The sequence below is a fragment of the Cryptomeria japonica genome, chromosome 9 (assembly GCF_030272615.1).
Source record: "Cryptomeria japonica chromosome 9, Sugi_1.0, whole genome shotgun sequence".
NCBI lineage: Eukaryota > Viridiplantae > Streptophyta > Pinopsida > Cupressales > Cupressaceae > Cryptomeria > Cryptomeria japonica.
In genome coordinates, this window is record NC_081413.1 from 176,995,746 (window position 1) to 177,013,539 (window position 17,794).

At 35.8% G+C, this 17,794-nt stretch overlaps 2 protein-coding genes across 2 annotated transcripts; both read left to right on the plus strand.

Moving 5' to 3' along the window:
* Positions 1 to 2,465: 2,465 nt before the first annotated feature.
* LOC131043262 (ethylene-responsive transcription factor ERF024-like) lies at positions 2,466 to 3,173 on the plus strand. The gene has a single exon (XM_057976458.2). The coding sequence runs from the start codon at positions 2,466 to 2,468 to the stop codon at positions 3,171 to 3,173; it is 708 nt and encodes a 235-aa protein (XP_057832441.2).
* Positions 3,174 to 11,779: 8,606 nt separating this feature from the next.
* LOC131858324 (nucleolin 1-like) lies at positions 11,780 to 13,054 on the plus strand. Its single transcript, XM_059211526.1, has 2 exons — positions 11,780 to 12,317; positions 12,651 to 13,054. The coding sequence occupies exons 1-2, from the start codon at positions 11,780 to 11,782 to the stop codon at positions 13,052 to 13,054; spliced, it is 942 nt and encodes a 313-aa protein (XP_059067509.1).
* The last annotated feature ends 4,740 nt before the right edge of the window (positions 13,055 to 17,794 follow it).

Here is a 17,794-nt window from a genome sequence, read left to right on the forward strand (position 1 = left end):
TTATGACTTAAAAGATGATAGTTCTAATGGTAATTGTAATGTTTGATTAGGCCATTGAAGGTCTATCCTCTTATAATTTTCATTTTAGTAGCTACTTTGTTTGGTTGTTGGGCTAAAGTGCCTTTCCTCTTATTTTCATTTATCTTATCCTAGGTTCTTAGTTTACTTTTGTCCTATTTACATGTCATATGTTGTTAAATTATTTTAGTATAATTCAATTATAGATAGGAAGAAACTTATCTTTATTTTTACCATTCCATGTAACCCTACAAAACAAGTCATTTGTCTAGTGCAAGAGAAAAATTTACTAGCATCCCAATTTTATTAATTATTCTTCATAAATGTGGCTTCCTCCTTTTTTCTCAACTATATAGATATCTTAAACAATTATGGTTGTGTGCCTCCTAATGGTAAAAAATTCTTTAAATGACCATCTTCACTTCAAAGTCATTAGACAATGTGCTTGTTGGGTATGGTGCTATTTTTGTGAGGGTATTTTTTAAAATGAGGCATCCATAATTTTCTTTCTTTGTTTCAGGAACTCACCTTAAAGACAAGGACTACTCATTGAATCTCCTTTGGTTTCTCTCGTCTCATTAGAGCTCCTTCAAAAGGACCTAGGTAAGGTTATTTTCTTTTGTGCCTCCAATATGTTTAGTTCCTTGCACTTCCTCCTCAAGCATACAATGGAGGATTCTCATGGAATTGGCACCCCTCTCTAGATTTATGACTAAAAAGATGCTAGTTCTAATAGTAATTGCAATGTTTGATTAGGCCATTGAAGGTCTATCCTCTTAGCATTTTCATGTTAGTAGCTACTTTGTTTGGTAGTTTGTCTATAGTGCCTCTCCTCTTATTTTCATGTATCTTATCCTAGGTTCTTGGTTTACTTTTGTCCTATTTATATGTCATATGCTATAATCTTATTTTAGTATAATTTAATTATGTGGCCTAGTCCACTTCTTGATCAATAAAAGAAAAACCCTATCCATTCAAACATATCTCCTTCAACAAAGAGACAAAATCTTAAGTATATCCATTCTAGAAAACCCATCTTTAAATGCTAGAAATAAAATATCCTACAATGCCAATTTAACACATCTTGACATCAACAAGATGGAGTATAACCTATTTTAATTTAGGGATATGATTGAAGATGTTTTCATTTTACCATAATCAACACACTCTCTAGCTCGTCTATAGAGATTATCGAACCATTTTATGTACAAAAACTTATCTCTTAACAATCTTCATCTAAACTAATTGACTTCGCCAATTGTACAAATTTAATTCTTCATAAACATTCATTTTAAACCATCAAGTTTCATCAACCCAAAAATCTAAAATCCATTTACATATCACAATGAATATTTTAATATAAATGTATCACTATTATCAAACCATTTACTTCAAAAAGTTAAACAATAAAAAATCCACACAACAGTGTTTTATATTAGAGACAAACTTCAACACTTCAAGATTAAGTCTCAATTGTAAATTCAAAGGAAGAAAAAAAATCCACATTGTCGAAGTTGAGGAGAACAAAAATCCACCTTGTACAAACATTTCTTTGACTTGTACGATGGATTCCTGAGAGTTATAATTAATCTTGGCTTCTTAATATTTTTTAATCAGGCGAATGAGCGGTTGTTGGAGTAGACGGTGCCGGTAACAACGCATGCGCAGACAAACAACGCGATTAATTAAAAAACCAAAGCAAAATAAATAAAATACAATTCAATGGACCCTGGGAAGTTGATAAATTTATTGCAGTACAGCCAGGTCTCAGGCTTTTATGCCATTGGTTGAATTTTCTACTTTGAAAATGTGCGGATAAACAGATTTGTAGGCGACTCGAGTGGATCAATCGAACTTCTAACATCAAATCTTTTACCGATTAAATTCGTTTTCACTGCAATTTAAAATAATAGAAGTGGAGGTTAAGCAGTTTCTAGGCAGCGCAACGCAGAGTTGACAAATTAATTATATTCATTTAATTCTCGATCCAGCTGTTAACAATGGTGAAACCGCGTTAAGCCGTCGTCGTGTGATAATGAATTAATGAAGCCCCCACCATAATCTAAACCTTACGATCATTGTCTGCTCCAAAATCAAAATCTCCATCCTCGTTGAACTATCCAAGCCCATGATTTGAAAAAGCCAAAAATTGTCCTCTCGAGTCACAGTAATTTTAATCATTTTTGTGGAATACAAGTTTGGATATATTGAGTGGTGGGAAGTTTCCCAGAAGGAAGTGCATGTGAGGGATCCAGCTGTGAGTTTGAGGTTCTGCTTTTGCAATGTCTACGTAATGTTCTTCACTAACTGTCTAGCACTACTGGGGATCGGACTGTATATATAGTAATTGTCTATATCCCTTATCTGAAACATGAAAAATTGAGACGAAATTCTTAGTGAATTCTAAGTGAAGTAGAAGTGACAGAGAATATTGTAGATATATACTCATGGATTCGTGCAATACAAGTGGAGAAAAACAGATGGATCGAGTGTACAGAGGAGTGAGGCGCAGGAGCTGGGGGAAATGGGTATCTGAGATAAGGAAGCCCGGGACCAAAACCAGGATTTGGCTGGGCTCATATGACCATCCCCATATGGCGGCTCGAGCATACGATGTGGCGGCTGTTAGCCTCAAGGGAAAATTGGCCTTACCAAATTTCCCGGATTTGGTTCACACGCTTCCTCGTCCTGCTTCTCTCGATCCTCGAGACATTCAATTGGCTGCTGCGGAAGCGGCGCTTTCGTTTACAGACTATTCCCATGTGACCACAAGTCAAGAAAGGTTCCCCCATTTTCATGCATTCTGCTTCAATCCCCCCGCGGCTGAAGCCGCCGCCTTTGGAGTTGGCGGCGACTGTGAAATGATTGATCGTAATGATTCGATTATTCTGGAACAAACCACGCCGCCAAATTGCATGATTGATGAGGAATGTGGAAGAGAAGTTGGCGGCTTACGTCGAATTAGGACTGAGCGTCTTCAATTGGACGAAGAGCTGCCGCTATTTGAATCCCCAAATTTAGTGATGAATTTGGCGGAAGCTCTGCTTTTGAGTCCTCCTCGCTTTGAAGAATTCGGCTATCATGGTAACGATTATATTGATGATGGGTATTACTTTGAGCCTCCGGAGCTTGGATTTCTTTGGAGTGACTGTTGATCTTTAGAACTTTCTGATTCTTTTCACTGCTGTTTCTTTATAGATATTTATGATTTGGCCTGAAAAAATAAAGGATTTTTAATGGGAGGGCGTAAGTCTCTCATTTAATGGCGGATTTGCCACAGTGAACTAATTTGAAATATGCTGTTACGTTGCTTTCCGATGATTTGTAACCTTCGAACTTCTGATCATTGCATCGACAGCATGGATATATTATCCTTATTTATTCTATGATTCTGAATATGATAAGAAAAACATTTTACGTGATTTGTGTGTGTTTGGATAATGTATGATGTGTTTAATGGAGACAATGATAAAACAATATCGTAACTTTGCTTCCTTCATTATATTTAATGTAAATGTCAACCTATTTTTAAATGGTGAAAACATTTCTTAAAGCAAGCCTGACATAGATAGTACAGAATGACGTAGTTCTCTGATTTGTGCCGCGAAGTTGTTCTGCTGTATCAATCCCCCAATTAGGTGACCTTTCGTTCAGAAGTGATGGTGGCACTCACAGTTCGAGAGCCATTTTTTAAAGAAAGCCTTCACTTATCTAAATTTTTTTTTAAAAAATAACAAGTTGCAGTTCAGTTGGCATTAGTTAGTACCAATCACCCAATTTTAACTGATTTAACCGAGAAACTGTAGAAATAGATTATTTTGAGGCAAATGAGAGAACAATTAAGAAGGTAAGAATAATAATTTTGAATTTTTATTTCCTATTCAACCAACTCTAGATAAAAGCCTATTTTCAAGAATGGTTGGTACAAAGACAACCAGTACAACCATGGATGTGTGGATGATGACATGAGCATGAGGAGGCTAAAAAAAAGGGTTTTAATTTATTTCTTGTTTTGTTTGATTTTCTTATATATGGGTAAGATTTTTGGCATTCGGTTCAGCATATTTTCATAGCAACGAATTCTACAAATATGGAGGCTATGTGAATGCTGATTTATGTGGCATATTAAATAATGTAAATGTTAATTTTAATATACGCATTTAAATTAACAAAAATTATAAAATATTAAAAAATAAAATCCAACACCCAAGTTTGTTAAATGAAATTCAACTAGTTATTTTTTTCTTGAGACAAAAATCAATACTGTTTGCAATAGGGAATCAAAAATGGGTGCTAGAATTGTTGTAGGAGTTGTTTTCCTACAAGAGTTAGTTTCATCATTGTGGTTTGCCAAATTGTAAATAGAGGTTGTAAATGCCTAAAATTAATTAAATAATTAAATTAATATTTAATTAGTTTATCTTGTGTATTGTTAATTAATTAATTATGCTAGTCCCCCTCCTCAAAATTAAATTATATTTTAATTAATTTTATCATTTTAGTCTTATAATTAATTTATCAAAATTAATTAATCCCATTCTTATGAAAATTATTTCAATCCCAACCTTACTCAGTATTTCCTCTAAATCCTAATTAGTTAATTAATTCCATTTAATTAACTAATACCTTGATTCCTACAAATCACCCTCCTAATCTCCATCATTTAGTGTAATTAATTCTATCCTAATCATGATTATCATTTCCTCCAATTTTATATTCCCCCACTCATTCTCTCTCCTCATATCCCATACTCCTAACTCAGCTACTTTCTCTCATAATCCCTCATTAGCTCATCTAATCATTCCCCTTAATCATTTGCACATCCCCAACTTTTTTCCATAAATGGCCTTCCCATCTCACCCTTCAACCTTAAATGCCACCCACTTTTGGTCCATTCAAGGAATGTCAAATCCCTTGCATATCCCCAAGCCCCCTCTTCCCAACAAATTTTAAATTCCTTCATCCTTTATTCTCCTCACGCATCCTCTTTTTTGAGAATTTTTAATTCCTCTTGTCCTCTCCCAAGGAATTGTTGGCAATTGACACTCATCCGATAAGTCAAATGACATTTAGTGTTGTCATTGATGGTAACTCATATGGCATCTCATCTTTCTGGTGTCTATATCTTCTATTGGGATTCATTGATCTATCATTTTTCTTTGTTTGGGTTAACCGGATTCACTACACTCAACCTGTATATTCACTTTTCTTTTCACTTGGTTAAGTCTCGAACCTGGTAACATGTATTTGGAACTCAGTTAAGGATAGGACCCAACCAAGATATGTTGTGGCCCTGATTATTTATTTCATGGAATTCTTGGTAACGTGTGAAGGTCGACATGGCCATCGAGATTATGTATGATATATTTTTTGATCCGGCAGCCGACAGGTTTTATTTTCTTCATTGTGGCCGACATGTTTAACAAGTTATAAGGGTATTTAAGGAGATATTTTAGCGATGGATTTGTGACATGTTGGAATGTGATTTTGATTACGAATAAATCAAAGATTGATGGTATGCATTTTGGTCAGCGAAATGAAGCTTTAGTGTGCAGTTTCATGTGCGCAACCTCAACCAATAGCATAACGGGGTAGAATAGAGCATCAGTGAACCAGTACACAGAGAAAGTTATTGGAGCTTGAACCGGAACTTATCCAACATGTTCAGATGCATCTTATGAGTTCATTTTTGTTTGTAATCACTTTGTAATGTTGTGTAAGTTAGTGAGACTTGTGTTTGAGTAGTGAGCTCTAGGCAGTTGGCCTGATTAAATGTCAACCTATTTTTAAATGGTGAAAACATTTCTTAAAGCAAGCCTAACATAGATAGTACAGAATGACGTAGCTCTTTGATTTGTGCCACGAAGTTGTTCTACTGTATCAATCCCCCAATTAGGTGACCTTTCGTTCAGAAGTGATGGTGGCACTCACAGTTCGAGAGCCATTTTTTAAAGAAAGCCTTCACTTATCTAAAATTAAAAAAAAAGAAATAACTAGTTGCAGTTCAGTTGGCATTAGTTAGTACCAATCACCCAATTTTAACTGATTTAACAGAGAAACTATAGAAATGGATTATTTTGAGGCAAATGAGAGAACAATTAAGAAGGTAAGAATAATAATTTTGAATTTTTATTTCCTATTCAGCCAACTATAGATAAAAGCCTATTTTCAAGAATGGTTGGTACAAAGACAACCAGTACAACCATGGATGTGTGGATGATGATATATGAGCACGAGGAGTGATGAGAAATAAGCCAGTGTATTAAATATTTTAATTTTTAATTAATTTTTGTCCTCATATAAATGTAATAACCTTTCAATACTGGATTGTCTTTTCAACTTTCGATGAGGACATAAATGTGGTGGTTGTTCGGCATCTTTGAAAGCTTATAAATAAGCCCAATCCGAATCTAGTTGCAAGGAGTTGGAGAGTTATAGAGTTATAGAGTTATAGGCATACACTCCTTCACATGATTGCCTAAATTGTATAGGCTGGGCATACAACTCTCTTTTATAGAGTTTGCCCAAATTGGATAGATTCCAGGCATACAACTCTCTTTTACAGAGTTTGCTCAAATTGGATAGATTCCAAGCATACAACTCTCTTTTATAGAGTTTGCCCAAATGGGATAGATTCAAGGGCACACAACTCTCTTTCACAGAGTTTGCCAAAAATTGTATGGTTTACATATTTTCAATGAAATGAAATTTTATATGATTTGTTATGTGTTTACAATACCACAAATTTTGCTTTGGGTATTGTCCTCTGAATTGACAAAATATTTCAGATCAAGGAGGCTCAAAACAAAAAAAGGGTTTTAATTTATTTCTTGTTTTGTTTGATTTTCTTATATATGGGTAAGATTTTTGGCATTCAGTTCAACATATTTTCATAGCAATGAATTCTACAGTCAATTTGACTAAAGTTCAATAGTATTTACATGTCAATTTTATAGATAAAATATGGAGGCTATGTGAGTGCTGATTTATGTGGCGTATTAAATATTAATGTAAATGTTAATTTTAATATACATATTTAAATTAACAAAAAATATTAAATATTAAAAAATAAAACCCAACACCCAAGTTTGCTAAATGAAATTTAACTAGTTATTTTTTTCTTGAGACAAAAATCAATATTGTTTGCAATAGGGAATCAAACATGGGTGCTAGAATTGTTGTAGGAGTTGTTTTCCTACAAGAGTTTGTTTCATCATTGTGGTTTGCCAAATTGTAAATAGAGGTTGTAAAATCCTAAATTAATTAAATAATTAAATTAATATTTAATTAGTTTATCTTTCGCATTATAAATTAATTAATTATGTTAGTCCCCCTCCTCAAAATTAATTAAATTATATTTTAATTAATTTTATCATTTTAGTCTTATAATTAATTTATCAAAATTAATTAATCCCATTCTTTCAAAAATTGTTTCAACCCCCAACCTTAGTCAATATTTCCTCTGAATCCTAATTAGTTAATTAATTCTAGTTAATTAACTAATACCTTGATTCCTACAAATCACCCTCCAAATCTCCATCATCTAGTGTAATTAATTCTATCCTAATCATGATTATCATTTCCTCCAATTTTATATTCCCCCACTCATTCTCTCCTCATATCCCATACTCCTAACTTAGCTATTTTCTCTCATAATCCCTCATTAGCTCATCTAATCATTCTCCTTAATCATTTGCACATCCCTAATGGGTCAACATTTTTCCATAAATGGCCTTCCCATCTCACCCTTCAACCTTAAATGCCACCCACTTTTGGTCCATTCAAGGAATGTCAAATCCCTTGCATATCCCCAAACCCCCTCTTCCCAACAAATTTGAAATTCCTTCATCCTTTATTCTCCTCACACATCCTCTTTTTTGAGAATTTTTAATTCCTCTTGTCCTCTCCCAAGGAATTGTTAGCAATTGACACTCATCCGGTAAGGCAAATGACATTTAGGGTTGTCATTGATGGCAACTCATCTGGCAACTCATCCTTATGGTGTCTATATCTTCTATCGGGATTCATTGATCTATCATTTTTCTTTGTTTGGGTTAACCGGTATATTCACTTTTCTTTTCACCTGGTTAAATCTCGATCCTGGTAACATGTATTTGGAACCCGATTAAGGATAGGACCCAACCAAGATATTTTGTGGCCCCAATTATTTATTTCATGGAATTTTGGTAGCGTGTGAAGGTCGACATGGCCATCGATATTATGCAAGATATACTTTTTGATCCAACAGTCGATAGGTTTTATTTTCTTCATTGTGGCCAACATGTTTAACAAGTTATAAGGGTATTTAAGGAGATATTTTAGCGATGGATTTGTGACATGTTGGAATGTGATTTTGGTTGTGAATAAATCAAAGATTGATGGTATGTATTTTGGTCAGCCAAAGGAAGCTTTAGTGTGCAGTTTCATGTGTGCAACCTCAACCAATAGCAGAACAAGGTAGAACAGAGCATTAGTGAACCGGTACATAGAGAAAGTTATCAGAGCTTGAACCGGAACTTATCCAACATGGTCAAATGCATCTTATTAGTTTATTTTTGTTTGTAATAAATTTGTAATGTTGTGTAAGTCAGTGAGACTTGTGTTTGAGCAGTGAGCTCTAAGCAGTTAGCCTGATTGCATGTGCAATCGCCTCTATGTAATATTTGTATACCTTGATTAAGTATAGATATTGTGGGTATTAGTGCCACGACATTTTTTCCCTTTGTAGGGTTTTCCACGTATAAATATTGGTGTTATGGTGTTGCTTCTTTATGTGTTATTTGGTTTATGTACTTATATTCTATTTACTATTAACTGATTCATAAGCAATAAATTCAGAATTAGTTTTACTGGTAGAACACTGATTCACCCCCTCCCCCTCTTAGTGTTCTTGGATTCAAACAATTGGTATCAGAGCCTGGTGCCTCGAAAGAAGTTTAACCACTTGAGGAAGATCTAGAACTTGGAATCAATGGAAACCGGTCTGCAACAACAACTTCAACTTTCTCTTGAGGATCTTGATAATGAGTAGATGGAAAACAATAAACTGAAGAATGAACTAATGCAAGCTAGAGCACATCATTTCATTGCAAGGAAAGCTTTCAGATGTTCAAGCCAAGAGAAAGGAACTTCATGATCAATTGCAAAATCAGAATAGTGATGAGGAAGATGCTATGAAGGATCAATGTCAGAAACTCACTCAGGAGAACACTATCTTGAAGAATGAGATGCAAGCCCTAACCATGAGAATATGCAAAAAGATTGAAGACAGAAAGAAGAATGAAGAAAAACTAGCTCAAGCATTGAAGGACAGATCTGATGGATGCAATAGACTGACACATGAGAATGACATGTTGAGACTTGAGTTGGTCCAGTCCCGGAATAATAAACAGGAACTTGAGAGACAGATCATAGTCATGAGAGATGAATTAGTCACTGCAAATGAGTACAAGGACAAATTCAAAGATAGCTCTGCCAAACTTGATGAACTACTAAAGAGCCAGAGAGATGCTAATGACAAGAGAGGTCTTGGTTATGATGAAGGAGAAAGCTCTGGTACTGCACAACAAGATCAATCATTCGGTAAAACATAGAATCATGCCAACAACCGGAACTTGAAATCATTGGCAAGACAACTTAATGCTCACAAATTCAATGGTACATGCTTTGTTTGTAATAAATATGGTCATATAGTAGGTCAGTTCAGAAATAGGAATAATCAGAACAATGCATCAGTCATTGGTCTTGGAAATGTAAGATGTCATGCATGTAGTAGATTTTCATATGACTTTAACCAATGCAGATCAAAAGGAAATCAAGGAAATCAAGGGTTTAATGAAGCAATTCAGAAGAACAATATTGTCTATTATGCATGCAACAAGATTGGACATATTGCTAAATATTGTAGGAGTAAGAACCCACCGATAAGTAATGGAAAAGAAAATGAGAAGGAAAAGGCAAAAGTAGAAGATATTAGAAAACAACATCAGAAAAGATGGGTAAGGAGATCAAACACACAACCGGCAAAACAACTGGTAGAGCCATTAGGTCCTGCATTGGAAGTAGGAACAACTGGTAACTAAGGTACTTTGCCTTAGGGGTAGGCAAATCATTGAAGATCATGCAAACACCCTAGAATAGATCTGTAGTCAAATAATTTTGATTGCATATGGGTACTCAGGCGAATTTAGGTGTTTAACAGAACCAACTTGCAGATTATACGATCCGGTCAGTTCTCCCGGCAACATTTATGATAGTGAAAAATTAGGGTTAATGGTGATAAAAGAGAAAAGTTAAGTTATTTTCTTCACATAGCGATCGAGCATTCAGAAGAGCAGTTTCCAGACTGATTCAAGTGTTCAAGGCAATTCGTGCAAGCATTTTCTCTCGAAGTCAATTTCATCATCTGGCAGTATCTTGAGGTATTTTCCATTTGTAGAAACCCTAGTTTCAGTATCCACATTCGATATCATAGCTTCTTCATTCATTTTTGATACTCCTTTGGTGGTGGAAATCAAGAACCGCCCTTGTCCTGAATTCAAGAAGCATCCTTTCAAATCCCTTTTGGATGATACACTGGGAGCGTTCTCGAGCGTTCGCTATGATGTTCTTCACACCAAAAACATTAGGGCATATATCCATTGTGATATTGAGGAGCTTGGAGGTTATGATTTATCATGCATTTTCACTGAGAGTCTAATCACAGATAACCAGTTGAAGCCGAAATTTGCCCATTTGCAAAAGAAGGGTTTTACCCAATTTATGGACTTCTCGACATTTGATGAGGCGGAGTGGGTCCAATACATTCTCAGCCACATTCATGGAAAATTTATCTAGTTGGACCAGCCCTACAAGATCACTGAGGAGGTAATCAAGAATATCACCTACTTGCATAATATTGGAGGTTTCCTTAGCCCTAGGTCCAATCTCTCCAACACAGAACTCTGCAAACTCATCGATGCTAGCTTCGATGGTCGTTTGATGATGGTTGATGATATTAAGGAGATTGATTTAAATTTGTAGCAATGATCATCAAATACAAAGTTTACAAGTCAAATCGACTGAACTCTGTCTCCGGTATAATATTCTTGTTGCCCATCAAACGGTAAAGGAGGATGCACATTATGATCTCTACAGTGTAATGCTAAAGGAGCTGATGACCAACCTTCAGAAAATTAAACAAGATAAGAAAAACATTTTTCGATATGGTTCCTTTGTTATTTGTTTGGCATTCTACTTTTTTAATACTATTCCTAGTTTTGGTAAGATATAGTGGGATTTTGATCACCTGGTAGCCACTCAGATAGCCCAAATTTTGGATAGCCAAGGAGATAAGAAGCAAAAGGATAATTTATGGGCATTTTTCAAAACTTTTGAAGAGGAAATGAAGAATAGAGCTAGAATTCCTAAATCTATTATAGAGAAATGCAAAGATACTATATGTTTTATGGTATATAAAGATGAATGTATGATGGAAGCAGTCCAACCTAGAATAGTCTGGATTATGCCAATGGGTTATGAGGTGGATGAGGCCACACTAGATACTTATGCTCAACACCTACTGCAAGCACCAATTGATGAAAAATAAGAGAAATTTGGAACAACCCAAGAGAAAGAGCTAAAGGCTCACCAAGAATAGGTTGCACTGACAATCAAAAGAAAGATGACTAAGGTTGCAATCGAGACTCTAATTAGTGAAGGGCATGTCAGGGCTAGAGTAGAACAAAAGGTCAAAATCCTTGAAGCTTAGAGAAAAGAAGAAATGAAACAGAAAAGGATGGAAGAGAGGGAAGCAAAGAAGGTAGCCCAAGCCACTCCCAATGTGGTCCCAGTAACAAGTGAGTCTTCCAAGAAACCAGAAGCATCATCAGGTGAGCCTGCCAATCCTAAGACGACCGAACCGGTAAAGAGAAAGCAAAAGGTGGATAGGCAATATATGACAGTTTCTTTTGAGGAAACTGAATCAAATGAAGACATCAAGGAAGTTCCCAAGAAGAAAGGAGTTTTTTCAAGGGTGATAAGGGAGAAGAAGGAAGAGATAAAGAAAGAATCGACTAAGGAGCCTCCCTGGAAGACACCCAAGATTACCATTGTACATAAACACAAGCCTAAGTCTGATGAGAAGTCTAAACCAGAAGCCAAGAGAAGAACCGATAAGAAGAAATTGGATGATCGAGACATAATTGATCCGATTATTAATGATGGTAACTTGGACTATATTTCTACATTCTTTGATGAATTTGATGAGAAGGATAAGAAGAAGATTGAGGAATCTATTCTTTTATATCTTGATTCTTTTTGTAGAGAATTGATTGAGCTAGAGAAAATTTGGCCTAAGGAATTGTATGATAAGCTAGATGCTAGGAAATTACATGCTCAAACTCTGGACTGACAAATAAAAGAGACAAAATTGGTCAATCTCCATCCAATAATAACCCCGTCATAAATAGCAGATTTGATAAATAAAACAAGTGCATTTGAATTCAATCCAAAGCGCCAGATAAATAATTTAATGTTAGAAAGATTTGAGGAAATCCGAAAGGAGACCATAGGCATTTGGGTTATAATTCTTTTGAGTTTGGGATATGAGTTGAGTCCCAGTTTTGTATAGTCTCAAAATATTCAATTACCAGGGGATAAGAAATTAGTAGATACAGAGGTACAAAATGGAAACACTGAGCAACCGGCTAGCACTCCATCGGATACTACTATACTAGCTAGTGAGTCCAATTTTGTAGTAGAGGATACCCCGACAGATAATGTACAAGATACAGAGGATAATATTGATAAGGATAAGGATACAAAAAATAAGGTTGTTGAGGATGCACAGGATCAGGATAAGGCACCAAGTGGGGAAGCCACCGGTGCATTGGAAATAAAGGATTCAAAGGATACATCTCTGGTAGAGAAAGGCAAGGAAACCGCAATAGACTTTTCTTCCAGCTTGGCAATTGACACTTCATCCATAGCCAAAGGAAATTTGTCACAATTTTCTATCAATTTTGACAAGCCTTATCATAAGATGTCTCTGACATAAAATATTTTGGTAATATTTGCACTCCAAGCTCAAGCAACTTAGGAGTTTTCTTAGGAGGAGTCAAAAGACAGAATTAATTAAGCACACTTTTAAAGTTTAGAACCGGTTCGTACCTAAATTCTAGGAATGGGAGAGCACAAGCTCATCCGATAAATTGGAGGAAATTATTAATTTTATTCCTAAGCATTATGATTCTTTTCTGAAGATTTCAATAACTAAGGCTAAGGACAAATTTTTTGATGCCCAGAAACAAACATTTTTGCAAATGATTGCATCTGAGAAAGGTAAACTCCAAATTTCCTTGCAATCCATTGATGCAACATTGTTAGAAGGAGGTAAACTTTACAAAGCTTGTCTAGATTTTTAAAAGCTTACAACTTCCATAGACAAGTAGATCTCAGATTGTAGAAATAACTTGATTCATATTTCTAATTCATACAACCTGGCAGTTAACCTAACCAGTTCTTTGGATGGTCCAATTTTGTTGATCATGGATCAAATTTTGAAATTAGAGAAGGAAAGGGGCAGTATAATAAAGAGAGCAATCGAGCTCTGGAATTTCATCAGTCTTTAGTTGGATAATCTATTATTTCATAAGATTGAATGTATTTCTAATATGCAAAAGGAGGATCCCACCAAATCAAAGGCAATTGAGTACTACGCCAGTCTCTTGAATGGATTCACCTCCATTCTTGACTCTCTCAAACAAGGTTGGGACACTTACTTTGCATTTTTGAAAACTATGTATGCAAATATTTTGAAGCTTGTATAAAATTGACATGTATATCTCTGTACAACATTCTTTGTGGGCACCCCGCTTTGTCATTGATGTCAAAGGGGGAGGAATAAAATGAAAAATGTATATATCACTTAGGGGGAGTATATCAGATGTATATAGTAGGGATGTACAACTGAGGGGGAGCAGATTTATAGATAGATTCAGGGATGGTCATTTTTCACATGAGTGTTGCCATCAATGCCAAAGGGTGAGATTGTTGGCAATTGACACTCATTCGGTAAGGCAAATGGCATTTAGGGTTGTCATTGATGGTTACTCATCTGGCAACTCATCTTCTAGTATCTATATCTTCTATCAGGATTCATTGATCTATCATTTTTCTTTGTTTGGTTAATCGATATTCACTACACTCAACCGATATATTCACTTTGCTTTTCACCCGGTTAAGTCTCGATCCCAGTAACGTGTATTTGGAACTAGGTTAAGGATAAGACCCGACCAAGATATGTTGTGCCCCCATTATTTATTTCATGGAATTTTTGGTAGCGTGTGAAGACCGACATGGCCATTGGGATTATGCATGATATACCTTGTGATCTGGTTGTAGACAGGTTTTGTTTTCTTCATTGTGGCCGACATGTTTAACAAGTTATAAGGGTATTTAAGGAGATCTTTTAGTGATGGATTTGTGATATGTTGGAATGCAATTCTGGTTGCGAATAAGTTAGAGATTTATGGTATGTGATTCTCTGTGAAATGGGGGAAGGTTAGACTAGAACCTGTGGTGGAATAAAACACAACAACACAAGAAACCGTTAGTGTTAATCCATTCAAAAACTAATCTAAGCAGGCATATCAAAAGAGACACCAAAAACATGAAGAAATATTTAACTAGGAAAGTAAATATAATGAGACATCTCCAAATGCCTCCTAACATGCTCTTAGCTCCTTCTCCTTTGTTCCTCTCCTCTCCAAGTTCCAAACTAGTGTAGCTCTCAGTAGCTTTTTGCACTATGGATGCTTATGGAGATTCAAGATTGAAATGTTTACTCTAAAATGCTATGCAAATGTGAAAAAAAGCTATATTAGATGCTATGATGCTAAAATGATTTATTTTAGGCGAAAATAACAAGATATTAGTGATTTATGCTAAAAGTTCTCTAAAATTCTCTATAACTTAGATGCATACAAGTTTTTAGGATCTGGATTATGAAGAAATGGGCTCTATTTATAGGAAAAATGGAGCAATGGATGGTTGAGATTTAGTAATCTCAACAAGGGTTAGGATTGAATGATATTCAATCCCTGTGATGGCTTTCAACACAATCCCAAGATGACAAGTGTCCATATGATATAGGTTGAGAGGAGAGGGAATAAGCATTAAATGCTTGACATGACTAGAGAGTTAACTTGGGAGTTAAGGTCAAGGTTGAGTTGAGTGAATAAATTCTTTATTCAAAGAATAAAACTTTTATCCAATGGATAAACTCTTGTGCAAGGGCAAAAGGGATAACCATGGTCAAAACAATAAATGCTTGAGGAGACACATAGGTGCAAGTTGAATTACCATAAATGGTTATGTAAGAGCCATAAGTGGTTTGGAAGACTTTAGAGGTTAAATTGTTGAACACACAAAGAATTAAATGTTTTTCAAAGACTTTGAAGTCTTTGAGAAGTGACTCCAAGTTGCTTAAGAATGTGACAATAATTAGGGGATGGATTAAGTTAATTAGGAAGGGGTTAGAAGAATCTAGAAGGGGGTTTAGAAGTGCAAGTGGATTTGGTGGGTGAGGGAAAATAGGATTTTAATTAAAATAAATTTAATTTATTTCAACTTGTGGTTGCAACTTGCATTTGTAGGAAAATGCAAGTGGGGGGGGGAATAGTGATTTAAATAAATATTTTATTTAATTTATTTAAAAGAGGAAAAGGGGATTAAATGAAATAAATATGATTTATTCATTTAATTGAGTGTGAATTTGGTTGAATGAATTAATTAAAATAAACTGAATAATTTATTTAATTAATAGGAGAATGTTTGAAGATGAACTAATTAAATATTAATTTAATTAACTGATGGCTAGTGGTGTTTTTAATCAAATAAATAGCAAATATTCATTTAAATAAAATGGACAAATTTATGTGACTACATTTGCCCCTCTTTGAGATGGTGCGGTTTATCGCATCGTTTCAAAGAAAGAAAAATAGGTGTGAAGAAATGCCCCATAAAATGTTGATTTAATGGGTGGTATGCCCCCTCAAGAGATGGGCCAAATTTTTTTTAAAAATTGGGCGATCTCTCAAAAAAGAATGAAAATTGGCAGGGTGGTAGAACAACTAATTTTAGCAACGCTGGTGAAAAATAGAAGAAATTGGAGATAAAATGGACACATGGGAGGCTCATGAAGTTCATAGGGACCACGACACTGAGCGGGGAAAAATTAGGGGTACGATGAAGGGTTTATATGGGGAGAAAGGGGTGAAAATAGGTTCATTTGTATACGCGACCATAGTGAAATTGTAGCTCTAATAGTGACTTTCTGGAAGAGCAAGGAGCAGTCAGGATGCCAGTTCCCATAGCAGAGCACAGATTAGAGCGAGTTCGTCAATTCCACCGGCCAGATGACTACGGGCCAATGGTATGTGAATTTGAATTTTTGAATTTTATGCATTTTTGATGTGTTTTTAGCTAGGTCCATGTTGAGTCAAGACAATTGTGCTAGAACTTTGTTTTGGCGCTTTTGTCAATTGAATTAGCACTATTGTTCTGCAATGGCGCTATTGTGTAGTCGTTTTAGTGCTTCTATAAAGGTTAGCACTATTGCCTAGGTGTTGAGCACTATTGTTTGTTTAACGCTATGGAGTAGTTGATTGAGCGCTATTGCCGTTAAGTAGCGCTATTGCATAGCTAATGTAATGCTTTTGCGGTTTGAGCACTTTTGCATAGTTGATTAAGTGCTTTTGTTAGGGTATTAGCACTATTGTTAGGTGATAGCGCTTTTGTTTGTAAGATAGTGCTTTTGTGCAGGAAAATAAATGCCCCAGTTTGTGTGAACAAAAATCTCCTGATGCCAATGATGGATGGATGGAGAGATGAAGGTGAGAGTTGTTTTGAACCATAGCAATCCTGATGAGACTTAGGTCATTAGGATAAATGCCTATTGAAGTCTAGGTGTGCCATGATTGCTTACCTATTGACACCCAAAGATACTTGATCAAAGTATTTGTTGATAGTCTAGGTTTAAACTTTAAGAAAGTTTGAAATAAAACAATTGATGATGATGGTTGATGCACTTGTGTAGGAGGATCTTCGCATCTTATAGTTGCATGAGAGGCATCCCGCCACATAGGGGGCTACATGATCGGTTGGCTGAGGCTGAGGTGGATTGTATTGCAGCGACTGGCCTGTACGATATGATATATATGCCCTTGATTCAGATGAATCACGGTTTGATTATAACATTGGCAGAGCGCTGGCATAGTGAGACATGCACGTTTCACTTGGCGCAGGGGGAGATGACTATGACACTAGAGGATGTATGACCCATCCTGCATATCCTCATTCAAGGTGAGCTAGTGACGTATGACAGAGCATGGGGGACCCTAGTGGTGCAGAGATTTTTTGATGAGGACGTCTTTATTGATGATGGTTCGATAGCCTGGGAGGATATAGCTACTTTGTATGAGCCATTACTAGCAGTGCTATCAGGGATTGTGGGGGCCCAAATCGATGATAACATGGACTTGCTATTGGGTGGGGTCAGGTGATTGAGCAAATGATGATAGAGGGGACCTAGTTTACATGGGGACCGTGCATGCTGGTGCACTTATATCAGGAGCTTCATGAGGTAGTATATCGAGGGAGGGGCTCTTTGGCAGTGGGAGTCACACTATTGCATATTTGGGCGTAGGAGCACCTATCAGTTACCCAACTAGTTAGTCTAAGATTTTGGGTAGTCGACTAGCCATATGTATATATGTATAGTGGTATGATGAGGCAG